Source organism: Trachemys scripta, chromosome 1, assembly GCF_013100865.1.
Source record: "Trachemys scripta elegans isolate TJP31775 chromosome 1, CAS_Tse_1.0, whole genome shotgun sequence".
Classification (NCBI taxonomy): domain Eukaryota; kingdom Metazoa; phylum Chordata; order Testudines; family Emydidae; genus Trachemys; species Trachemys scripta.
In genome coordinates this window covers 119,356,586-119,369,710 of record NC_048298.1, presented here as the reverse complement: position 1 = coordinate 119,369,710, position 13,125 = coordinate 119,356,586, and the positions used below count along the sequence as shown (strand labels likewise).

The 13,125-nt window shown below is 40.4% G+C and overlaps 2 protein-coding genes across 15 annotated transcripts in view; both read right to left on the bottom strand.

Annotated features, from left to right (window-relative positions):
* Positions 1–4,044: 4,044 nt before the first annotated feature.
* REP15 (RAB15 effector protein) lies at positions 4,045–6,433 on the bottom strand. The gene has a single exon (XM_034783216.1). It carries the CDS (start codon positions 5,578–5,580, stop codon positions 4,879–4,881), a length of 702 nt encoding a protein of 233 aa, XP_034639107.1. The 5' UTR covers positions 5,581–6,433; the 3' UTR covers positions 4,045–4,878.
* A 3,196-nt stretch (positions 6,434–9,629) lies between these two features.
* The window catches only part of PPFIBP1 (PPFIA binding protein 1), a 171,846-nt gene continuing 168,350 nt past the window's right edge, over positions 9,630–13,125 (bottom strand). For all 14 annotated transcript variants that reach the window (XM_034783095.1, XM_034783084.1, XM_034783103.1 and 11 more), the window contains 2 exons: positions 12,785–12,850; positions 9,630–11,375 (listed from right to left, as the gene is read on the bottom strand). In XM_034783095.1, coding sequence (XP_034638986.1) covers positions 11,289–11,375; positions 12,785–12,850 — 153 coding nt within the window. In that variant the 3' untranslated portion in view covers positions 9,630–11,288. The remainder of the gene's footprint in view (positions 11,376–12,784; positions 12,851–13,125) is intronic.

Here is a 13,125-nt window from a genome sequence, read left to right as displayed (position 1 = left end):
GGTGGAAAAGATTATACTATTATTCATTCTAGGTTTCTTTACATTTAGTAGCCTTGCTGCTGGGAGATTTGTCAAGGTGTGCTTCTTACAGTCTGAAACTTGGGCTTCGGTAGAACTGTACTGCATCCTCCAAGTACAACTGAGGTGTTCCCACTATTAATTTAAATCTGTCTTTGGAACAGGCAATATGTGCACGTTTAAAGTAAAGCATTGGTGTTGCTTCTATTTCTAGAGGACAAACATACCCAAAGATTTTTTTTTTTTTATGAGCAACTCTATAGCTGGTTAATCACAAGCTGTTTTGTATTACTTATCATGCATATTCACTTACTGGCTTTTTCAAAATGTTTGTGCAAGAAATAAAATATTTTGCTGATTGTCATTTCATGTAAGTGTTAACTTTGCAAAGCCAGCTGTGCAGGTACATGGATAAAGAACTTGCTACCTCTTAATAAAATCCTATCATGGGTGGGAAAAGGACTAATTGAAAAACAAAGGTTAAAAAAAAAAAAAAACCTTATTCTTACCCAACTACTTGTTTCCTTAGCTAGATTTGTGGAAGAATAAATTCCGTCTGTAATCAAAACCATATTGTATTTTCTGCCATTAGGATTTTAGTACATCATCTTTAGTAGCAGAGGCCTCTTCAAAAACAGATATTTGTAAGAAAACCTTCCATACCAGCCTTAGATATGTAACTATTAAAAGCAGCATTTGCAAATGTCATTACAGTGTAATAGGATCATAGTTCTTTGATAGTATTTTTCCCTATACTTAAGCTGAGATCTGTTGGCAAATTATTACTGCAGAAGGTGAGTCACTATGGGTCTTTGAGATATGTCCCCCTCTCCATGCTTCACTACTTGAGTTCTCGCTATGACTCTGCTGTAGAGAAGGAACTGAGGAGAGGTTAGCCCTCATGGCACAATGCATATGTGGGCCTAAGGGGGAACATAGAGACACCTAGAGTAGAGCACCCAGCGGGACACTACTCAGACATGCCTTTACTTTCCCCAGTAGGTTCTGCTTACAAAAAAGAGCCTCCTTGAAAAAACATTGGGCTTTGATGTAGGCAGGCAATGCTTGTAGAAAGCATTGTGTTCCAGGAGGAAACATTGATGTCCAGTGTTTGCCTTCTCCATGGTATGCAGGATCCTAGCATGGACACTGTCCAGAATGGATTAGCTTTCACCACCAACATACAGTTACAATCACCCACAAATGAGTTCACCATATGATCTAGACATACTGCACCTGCCATTAATACTTCATATTGGGTTTTTTCCTGATGATGAAGTTGTCCAAAATGCTGCTACAAATATACACAATTCTAGACAGCACTATCTGTTGTAGGTCTTTTCATAGAACTCCTTTGAGTTCATTTCCTACCTCTGCTCACTAAAGCATTTGCTAATGATTTAGCTGTAATACACTACAGTTAAGTCAGAAGGAAGTGTTTTTATGGCATCCCATAGTTCTAACATAAAACTACATACTAGCCCATATTCTGTTTGCTCATCTCTGACTCACTGCATGTAAATTTGCATGTTTCTTAAGAGTAGATAAGGCTAACTTGTAGAATCACCTACATTCAGCCACCAATGGGTAATATTAAGAAGGGTTCATTACTGAGTTAAAAACATCAAGAACCTGTACTATGGCTAACGTACTTTAATTGTACAGGGAGCTGTACAACAGAATACTAGTAAATGCAACCATGTGAAAGTCAGTTAGTCATTTGCACATGCAATGTTAAATGACTCAATTACATTTCTTACTTTTAAAAAAGGGTTTTTAGCTTGAAGGACTAGAGGAGACTGACTACTTAAAACCTCACAAGGTCCTGGATTTCCTCCACCCTGCCCTGGTAAAACAGGATCTCATTGCAGTCCTCTCACCCCTTATTTCTTTGTCTCACACTTCAGTCATGTTCAGACCTCCCTCTCCCCCCCAAATCTGGCTCCCATTGTCCTGCAGTAGCCCCTCACAGGAAACAGGTGAGAAGACAGAGCTGCCCCCTCCTGCTGGGCAGAAACTTTGGTGCTGGTGGATGGGCCAACTTTAACCTGCAGGGTAGAGATGGGAAGACAGGCAGTGACAGAGAAGGGAATAGGGCTAAGGGGGGGGGGGGGCAATGGGAAGTATGGGGAAAGGGAGCTAGAAACAGGAACTGCTCTCCTCCTCTTGTCTGCTCTTTGTTTCTGGGGCTCCCCAGGCTGCTCCCTGAGTAGTTGACAACACATTGGGAACCGCCTGCCTGCCTGCTTGTACTTTTAAAAAAATAAAACCGCTCTTTCTGGCTCAATTTGTTTTATTGAACATACTAAGCTGGGTCAACAAGGTAGCCCCAGCAGTCCTCCTTCAAGGTATCGCTCCCCATTCCAGGAAATTCCCCACATACAAGGCAGGCGATGATACAGAGTCTGGGAGGTTGAGAGGTCTGGTCACATTGTTCTCATGTGTCCTGTCCCTCTGGTCCAGCCCGTTGTCTTCTAGCATAGTTCCAAGGTAACTCCATTCAAACCTTGGCAGTTCTTGATACACCATTCCTCTCCCTCCCTCTAAATGCCTATGCAACACATGCTTTCTTCAGTGCTTATCCTTTGTTCCAGGAAAGAAATTAACACAGTGTAACAATGCGAAAGGAAGCAGAGACATTGAGTCACACATACCATTCATAAAAATAATACATGAACTTCCCCTCTTTTCTACATGGCATTTGAGGCATGAAAACTACAACTCCCATGAGGTACCACAACAGCTGTGATGGACACAGGTTAATAGATTGACCTGAAACTAAACTTTTCTATTTGTCTTGACAAACTGAAATGTTCCAATTCAGGTTAACCCAGCCCAAAGCAAAACATTTCACTTTGATTTTCCCAAAGGAAAACTGAAAGAATTCAACAAAATCTAAAGTTTCTACTGAAATATTTCAATGTTGCAAAAATAGCATTTTTTGTTGAAACAAACCATTTTAACAAAATATTCCTCACTAACTCCATTAATAAATAAGAGTTATCAAACTAATGGATAACTGAGGCTTTCACAGGACTTTATAAAAATCCTTGCAAAGAACAATGAAGGGAAGGGAATGGAATGTGCTATCAAGTTCAAACAAAAAGCTGGATAGTCACCCCCAAAGTATCCATTTTTAAGGGAGCGGTTTTATCCTCTCCACCTTACTGAACCCCTCAATACTCAAAATACACTGAAATCTACACTAAGAACCACTTCTGTAGACAACCCTCATCTCAAAGAATCATTTTAGCATATGCAAGGTCTCTCCTAATAGGACAGCTAATAGTTGTGGATCTTGGCTGCTCACTTAAAGACAAATTTCAGTGTCCTTACTATTTTTTCTTCTAGTATTTTCAGTTCATCGATGGGCCTAATTCCATGCGTCACAGAAATCTGCTAGGAATTCCAGGCTTGATTCTGAGCTCTCTTTTATACTGGTGTAAGGCAACTGACTTTAGCAGAGGTATGCCTGAGTTACATCAGGCCTTAATATCATAACCACAAAGGTTGCAAATTCAGTAAAATCAGCTAACTGATTCTCAATCTTACATGTTTGATTTTGTTGAATAAAATTTTGACATTAAAATAGAAATTTGACTATACAACTTAAAGTAGAAAAAATATGAAAAAGGTTTGTGAAAAGGAACTTAATATCCCAAAAGTTAAATATCCACATGTATAAAACGTAAAGTCTCTTGAAGGTGTAAGCTGGTTTAAAGTATCACCCCCAAGTAACCAAAGTCATTTAATTTGTGACTACACAGTGAATTTGTAAATTCCTCTTATATACATAATCACTACTTGCTTTCCCTTGAAAGAAAGTATTTGGGATTATACAACCTGAAACTCACATGTTGCTAACTAGAGATTAGGCAGGGAGAAGGGTGGAAAATGAAGAATGTGGCTGACACTGGAGCATGACTAAATCCTAAAATGTTGAAAAAAATAATTAATCTCTGTGAAATAATTGTACCTCTTAAAAGCAGAGAGAGAGCCTATGTAATACATGGGGAAGTTTACAAGACAGTGTGAAATTCTATTGCCATTGAAGTCTATGGCAAAACTCTCATGTACTTCAGTCAAGCCAGGATTTCACCCTATTTTTAGTCTTTAAAATACTCTGCAAGACAATTTTCCTTTAACCAAATATTGATGCTTTCTTTCAATCCTACATACCCCCACTTTGTCTGCCTCATCGATTTAGTGATTTTTGGGGCTGGGATTTTGTCTCTTACTCGGTGTTTTCTGCAAGGTATGATTCCAAATTCATTTGGGACTTCTAGGCATTACAGCAATACAATAAACAACGATTAACAGACTACCATTTACTAGTGTAAAGAGTTACATATAGGAAAGCTTCTTGCAATCATTCAGTCTACACCCATGCCAAAGCAGGTTGAATAATGCAATAATGAAACAACTTAGATTTTACACCCAGCATTATAAAATCATAGTATCATTGCCCTTCTCTCTCATTCCAAATAATAAAAAAATAAATATATTGTCTTTATAGCAACTTTCTGTCTAAGACGTGCCCCCACTCTCTAAGTAAATGTAGTAAACTCAACTCTTTCAAAAGATCTTTCAAAGGTTTGGGTGTTGAGTATTAAAGTTCTGAAGAACAGAATATTTTTAAAATTAAGCCTCTGGCACAAACACATTTTCTGGAATGCATATAGTGTTGATTTAAAAATTAGAGAGAGTTAATCATCTTGGGTCCTATAAAAATCAACTGCCTGGACTAAGTAACTATGTTCGATAGTGTGTGCGTGAGAAAGAAATGCAGATGATCGAAAGACCAGTACTGGATATTCTTTGGTGATTGGGTTCACAGCCCTTTTACCATTAACCAAGAGTTTAAAGAAAGTTAATGTACACCTTGCCCACCTCCTTGAGCCCATTTTTCTTACAGAGGCAGTTTTCAAGCATTTCTTTAGTGGAGAGGAAGCTGTCAGTGTTCAAGACGAACTGCCTTAGAGCATTCTCGCCTGACAGGTGATTTTTTCGTTTCTCCTTGTTGATGCTGTCTAGCATGACTCCTCTAATGTCCTTAGGCTTCCCTGGCACTCCAAACATTATAAAGAGGCCCAGGCAGTCTTGTCCCACCAGCGTGCAGAACTCTTGAAGCTTCTCAAACCTGCTTTTGTTTTTGAAAGGCTGGTCTGCTAACGTGGCTTCCTTGCTGGGCCCAGTTTCATCATGGAGGAGCTCAGCCATCTGCAAAGACTGCACGGCGATCTGAAGATTGATTTGTTTGTCGGCTCCTGATAAAGTCCAGATCCAGTCGATCCCAAGCAGCAAAGACTGTTGCTTCGTCATCTTGCTGGTCGTGATACGCTCCTCCACTCCTTTTTCAATACAGAAACTGATGAAGTTCACCAAAAAGATCTCATTTAAAGTATCCATGGCTGGGCGGAATTTGCTCTGAGAATCTTCAAATCCAAGGTATTCTTTCAGCTTTTGAGATGCATGGACCACTCCTTGGCTGAACACCTCGTTTATAATGATAATGTCAGCCTTGTTCTTCTCGTTAGGTTCCTGTGATAATTTCTGGCCCATTTTCTCTGCAAAAAAGATATTCCCACATGCAGAATGCTCTGGGGTAGCTTCTTTTTCCTCTCAGTGAAAGCTGCGTGGTCACTGGGTTAAGTCATGCCTTTAAATATGCACAATGTTCACCCACTGCTTTCCAGAAAAAAGTCACACCAATAGCAGAGCTATGCTGTGTAAACGGGTCACAGTTCCGGAAAGGCAGATACACATTTTTCTGGGTGTGCTCTCATCCAGCTCAATACCAGAAACCAGCTGAACAGGTTGGGTAGCTTTCACACAAAGTATCAGTTCTTCGGTGTGCGTTACTCAGACTTTACACCTTTATTGTTAATTCCAGCACTGGTTGTTTAACTTACCTTATCCTTTTCTGTTTTTAAAGCCACTACAAAGAAGCCGTTCTAGGGAGACTGGGTGGTTCATGGGAATATGGAGCCTTTCATATTGAGAACACTGGTTCAAATTCAGCTCAGGACAGCAGAGACCAAACTTCATTGCCATCTGACAGCTTTTCAGTGGGCTGTGTGAAATGAGCGGGTGGTCTTAGGTGCATTCTTAGTGGACGCTTGTCCATTTTGCAAAATTTGCTAGCAATAACTAGAACCCAGGAGAAAGGATAAGGAAAGAATCGAAGCTAAGTTATCCACTTGCCCCAGAGAAATGCCTTGCAAGTCAGGGATGGGAGCACATTGGCATGACAAAGTGGGGAAGCTTATGCTGTTCCTGCCTGCCTGTGTTGTCCTAGGCTTAGGATCATAGAAAATCAGGGTGGGAAGGGACCTCAGGAGGTCATCTAGTCCAACCCCTTGCTCAAAGCAAGACCAATCCCCAACTAAATAATCCCAGCCAGGGCTTTGTCAAGCCTGACCTTAAAAACCTTTAAGGAAGGAGATTCTACCACCTCCCTAGGTAACCCATTCCAGTGCTTCACCACCCTCCTAGTGAAGTTTTTCCTACTACCCAACCTAAACCTCCCCCACTGCAACTTGAGACCATTACTCCTTGTTCTGTCATCTGGTACCACTGAGAACAGTCTAGAGCCATCCTTTTTGGAACCCCCTTTCAGGTAGTTGAAAGCAGCTATCAAATCCCCCCTCATTCTTCTCTTCTGCAGACTAAACAGTCCCAGTTCCCTCAGCCTCTCCTCATAAGTCATGTGCTCCACCCCCCTAATCATTTTTGTTGCCCTCCGCTGGACTCTTTTCAATTTTCCCACATCCTCCTTGTAGTGTGGGGCCCAAAACTGGACACAGTACTCAAGATGAGGCCTCACCAATGTCGAATAGAGGGGAATGATCACGTCCCTCGATCTGCTGGCAATGCCCCTACTTATACAACCCAAAATGCCATTAGCCTTCTTGGCAACAAGGGCACACTGTTGACTCATATCCAGCTTCTCGCCCACTATAACCCCTAGGTCCTTTTCTGCAGAACCCCAGACACTAGGGCTGTTCAATACAGCACCTTTTATGAATATATAACACAGTTAATATAAACAAGCTTTTCCAGTCTTACAAAATCCATCCCCCTCCTCTCTCTTCTTGGATTAGCTAAACATGATGGTCAGATGCATGCCATTTTCATAGCATTTGGATGGATGAACCCAGGCCAGTTTTAGTTCTGCTACTTCCAAACCTCAATTCTTCAATGAAACCACTTCCTCTGCCCAGGATCTCATCGATATTTCCAAAAATAAAATTAACACGGTCCTGTAAGAACTTTATTCCTTCTCATCTCCATCCCTCCTTTCCTAGCAGTCACTGATGTGGAGATCTCTCCTCTACTCTCTGCCTTTAATCTCTCAACCATCTCATTTTACTTCCCATCCTCGCACTCCTTGCCCTCTGACTGTTTTCCACTAGCCTACAGGTATGCTTGTGTTTCTTCCCTCAACCTAAAAAAAATCCTACGTCAAATGCACAGGCCTTACCAACTACTTATCTTTCTCCTCCCCTCTCTCTTGCACATCCTTCTTGTGCATGTTATCTACTCTCTACTGGTTAGGTTTCTTCTCCTCTAATCTCGTCCTGAGCTACTTCAGCCCCTCTCCACTCCACAAAAACTGCACTCATGAAGGTCACTAACAACTTCTTCAGAGCTAAGATTAAGGGGCACATCTCTGTTCTTGCTCTTTTTAATCTAGCTGTAACCTTTAATATCACTGATTAATTTCTCTTCCTTTCTATGTTAGTGTTTTGAAGCTCCCAGTTTTCCTTTCATGTTGGCCAGTGCTTCAGTGACCCCCCACTCAATCTTCTCTCTCTCCTTATTTGTTGGCAGGCCTAACATTTCTTTTTGTTGTCTCATCTCTCTCTTCTGTGCTTTCTCTTTATGAAAACAAATCTGCACCCACAGATTCAACTATTCACCTCCAAGCAGATGATTCCTTAATCTTCAACTGTCCCCAGTGTCCAATCTTTTATGATTAAAAGAACTAAACTGTTTAATATGCCAATCAGTAGCAGAATCAGGGGCCTGCAGAGACTCAGAAATTACAAGAAACTTTTAAAAAGCCTGGAAATCAGTTCTTATTTGCTTGCCAACAATTCTGGGTGGCCCCTCTTCAGAGGACAGAACACAAAGCAGAGCATTTCCCTAATCTGAGGGCACGATCTTTTACTGATTTGGAAATAGAAGAGATTTTGCTTAATTTGCTTCTAAAAGCTTTGCAGTTACCCTTTGAAGTATTCCTCCCCATCTCTCAGGATCATATTCGTTTCCAGATTTGAAGAGATGTACATCTAAATTACACACAGAAAATATTTTTCCAATCACTGCAAGTTATGTGGTATCTGTCTCCCTAACTTTGTAAATGGATGGATGAATAAATACACCACCACTGGAATTCTGCTTGGCTTTTTTTTTTTTTTTTAAATGACAAGAACATAACAGAAAATTAGTTTGAAAAGTATTCTAAGGTCAATTGAAACTATAAAGAAGACAGACAATTGAGATATTATTTTAAAAATGCAGAAGCCCAGAAATATTTGGTATTTTCCAACAGACTTTATTTGCTTTTACACAGCAATACATATTAGTTTATGTTGCCCTCTTTACACACAAAATGTAAAATATCATAAGAAGTGTATGTTTGTTTTAACTTCCTGACTTTATTTTAGCATTTATATTACTCTCTCCATAAAATAATCAAAGTTCAGATGATAGGTAGCTTGGATAGGATGGCCTTTTTCCAACCAGTAAACTGCTGAAAAGAATGATTTTGAATAGACCTCTATTTACATTAAATTAAAAACAAATGAACATCGAAAGCTCTCAAATAGGCTTATTGATAGGGCTGGATGGGGGGAAAAAACAGCTTTCTGTGAATATTTGTTTCAATATTTATGTTTATAATCCCCTTGGGATCTCTTTCTGTGAATATTTTAACTATTGTGGTCACTTCCAAGAGAGTTTGCAAACGAATGAATTTTAAGCAACTATTGGTTCCTAAGGGCAGGGGCCCATGTCTTCTTGTGTTTGTGCAGTGCCTAGCACAACAAGATCCTTGGTTGGGCACTACTTCAAAACAAATAGTAATTATACTGCAGATATTCACAGAAAGCAAACTTAAAATTCACTGGAGACCTTATTCCAAGTGTTACACTTAGCCAGTCATGGAACAGACACTTACCATGTGACCTACCTGTCCAATCAAAATAGCTCAAATATAAAATCATCACAAGAAATTGCTGATGAACAAGCTCTAGGCCAGTGGCTCTCAAACGGTTTTTACTGGTGATCCCTTTTTCACATAGCAAACCTCTGAGTGTGACCCCCCCTTATACATTAAAAACATTTATATTTAGCACCATTATAAATGCTGGAGGCAAAGCAGGGTTTGGGGTGGAGGCTGACAACTTGCGATCCCCCCCATGTAATACCTCACGACCCCCTAAGGGGTCCCGACCCCCAGTTTGAGAACCCCTGCTATTGACCAAGAATTATTTGCAGAAATTATTCTGTCAATAATTTTGAATAATGAATAAATAATTCATTATGAATTATTTGCCTTCTCTAGTTAGTCAGGAACGAATGGCAGAGTTCAATGTAATGCATAATGTAATTGGTTCTATTGAATTTATTGTAGTTATAAATAAATATAAACCTAGGCTGTCCATCCTTTAAAAAAACAGATTGGTAACAGTGTATACAGTTATACTACTAAACATCAGAAAAAGTCTCAAATCCCTCCCAGCAACTTGTAGAAGCCCACATTAAAAATCTTGATAACGTCTCTGTTGCCTTCCCAACTTCTGTAACAATACATCAGATGTACTGAAATTACCATAAATCTAACATTGTTTAGACTGTAATAAGCAATTTGTCTAGAACAGCTCCTTCCCAATGCTTGTAACAAGAACTATGATGAAAAGCTTAATAAAACCCGTCTGTTAAAGCACACAACACGGTAAGGTAATTAATCTAGCTGTAGTTTTTCTTCACAAGTAATGAAGCATCATGCCATTGTGCTACAATACATGCAACATTCAACACCTTAACAATCATCATTTTAACAGACAAAGAGCTAGCATTTTTTGGTAAGAACTATCATGTTCTATAGAACGTCCAACAAAAGATTTTCACTGGCTAGTTAGAATTTTAGAAACCTGATTATTTCAAAGCAGAAAGGAGTTGTGCTTTACAGAGGCATAAGTATTAGGTAACGTGTTTTGGTATTGGACTTATTCTTGAGGCAAAACCCTACCTTAGGTTTAATGCTGGGAAATTATACATTTCCTATATGTTTCTCTACATAAGTTTTGCAACTATACAAGCCATCCTATTGGAAACACAACACAGAAATATCCTTCTCCACACTGCGCATTCCTCAATTTCAAGCTGTGAATTTTCCAGAATATTTTTAAAACCATTAAAACCTTATTTTAATGTTAATAGCTGCTGCTGGAGGAAAAAAGAAAAGTAGAGAAATTTCAGATATTACAGATTTAGAAATGTGATGCAAGCAGATCTACATTTCACAATAGCTTCATCCCAAACCTAAAAATGTTGACAACACTTAGCAAAAATTAAAAATGAAAGTAAGCAAACAGTTCAAAGGTCAGTACGACTTTTCCAGTAACCAGCTGGTTTGCAAACTGGGATCATCCCTTTAAAAAAACAATTGAACCTTTCACCACTTTATGTCACAAAATAAAATTTCTGCTTTACATGCACTTCATATAATTTTTTTTATATAAAACAGTATAAAAATAAGACAGCAACAGTCAAGAGTTACCTTGAGTTTTGTGTAGGGCAGTGGGACCTGGATACTAAAAGAAATAACTGGTATTTACTTTGGACATATCTATTAAAATAGGGCACCAGTGATATCTTTTTTTCAGCTGAAAGCCACACTGAGTGCGGACGCAGGTTATTTACAAGTTACATGTTTCATATTATTTTGAAACAGTACATTTCACTACATGAATAAACAAAGAGCATTATGGTAGCAAATTGTAAATGCAATACTTTGGAATATATGTCACAGGTTTGTACATTAAATATAGTTAAAACAATCATACTACCACTCACCAGTGTCTGGTTGGTTTATCTTTTATGGCAACTTTAGAATAGGCACCTTTTCTCCTTATCCACCCAAAAATATCACTTCTAACAAACAGAAGCAAGAGCAATGTAATGTACATGATCTGCTGCCCATCACATATAACGATGATGTTCCTAGCATATACGAAATTGAATTCTTTATTGGTATTCTGTCACACATTTGAATCTTCATCTGTTATACTGGCGCTAGGAGAGCAAGTAGCAAAGTCTTTAAACATTTCGTCTTCTTTTAACATGTGCTGCAAAGGAAACAAAGGAAGAATTAACACTGACTCTGACAAAATTAAGAACTCAGAATTGTGTAGTCTCAGGAAAATAAAATGCAATGCAACTGTAGTGAAACCTCTATGGTGAAGTCATTCGCCTCAGTCCTCTTCTGCATCCAGTCTATGCTGGGTGGAGATGACAGTAGAGAATCATTTGCAGCTCCCTGATCCTGGAGCTGTTTTGGTCCTTGGCATAATGTAGATCAGTCCCAGGATTGCTCTACAGTATGCCTGGCTGCCTCTGCCTATAAAGGGCCATTGACCAGCCAACGATTGCCTGAGCATAGTGGCCACACCCTTCTTCCCCAGCAGGATTACCCCTACACCAGTGGTGATGCAGCAGTCAGCTACTGGAGGCTCTACACACACAGCTACTGGAGGCTCCTCCCCACCAGGGAACCTTCAGCTATGGTATCTGGCTGTTGTTTAGCCCCTTGGCAGTGTGGTGCAAAACGACCAGATTTGGGTTCAGGCTGGAGCCCATGATTTTACAGAAAACCAACCGAAACCAAACCACGCATGGGAGATTCTTTGTGGAGGTTCACTATAACTAAGGCTACGATTTAGTCATGGAGGTCACAGCAGTCATGGATTTCGTGACTTTACCGGACCGCCGTGACTTCTTCGGCTTCAGCTGTCAGCGGGTGAAGCCGGGGCTGGAGGTGGGACCTCTCGCGGCTTCCCAGGGCCGTGTGTCCCTCTCCCTTCCCCCTGTGGCCAGGCTGTGCAGCTGTGGCTGGGGTTGGAGCCAGGACTCTGTGCCCCTGCCCTGCAGCCAGCTCTGGAGTGGAGGCTGCGTGCCCCCCCTCCCCCCGAGGTTGCGCACCCCTGCTGTGGCTGCCAGAGCTGGGCCTGTGTCCCCCCTCCCATGGCAGGGGGGGCTCAGCCTGTCAGTCCCTCCCCCATGGGACTCCAGCTGTCATTCCTCCGCCCCTACTTAGCCCTGACCCCACCTCCCCCAGTTATTTTTAGTAAAGTCGCAGACAGGTCACAGCTCCTGTGAATTTTTGTTTATTGCCCATGACCTGTGCATGACTTTTACTAAAAATAACCATGACAAAATCTTAGCTTTAAATATAAGCAGAACTCCGATTTGCACAATAATTCTGGACTTTCAGTCTACTTAAGGCTAGATGGAGTTTCACAATATAAAAACTAACTTTCACCAAGTTCTGCAATAGACTGGAACCTGCCCAAAGCAACCACCCAGGGACTGAAAAAAAAATCAGGTCCCGAACACAGAAGATCTGCTAAGAAGAGTGAAGCAGAGTTGTGCTTGGCAATACTTCGGGACATTTCTTAGTACAGGAGGTTGTCTAAGGTTTTGGGCCGTATTCAAAACATGGACGCTTTAGTTCTACTGGCAGTATCTTAAGGCTTACTGTCAAGTTGTTGATGCCTTCAGAGAATGCTCCTATTTGCCTCACTGTCCCTTCTGAATCTTCCATCTACAAGAAACAGGTTACAGGGAAAAAAATAATTTATACTCATCTGTGGTGGTGATTCAGTAAGTGGATTAAACAACAAACATTCTACATTATGCCAATTGTGGGGGAGTAAGTTTTGGCATTGTGGAAAAGCTTACTTGTGCCAAATTAAGGTCCAAATTCTGTGCATAAGTAGTTCCTTTGGACTTGTGTCAGGAAGCATGTTTTTTGGCAGTATCATGGTGTTCCATGACTGCTGGTGACAAGGAGTTAAACAAGCCTAGGTAAACAACACT

Bases quoted from the DNA above. Each gene is read 5' to 3' on its own strand.
- REP15 (XM_034783216.1), bottom strand. From the start codon at position 5,580: ATGGGCCAGAAATTATCACAGGAACCTAACGAGAAGAACAAGGCTGAC.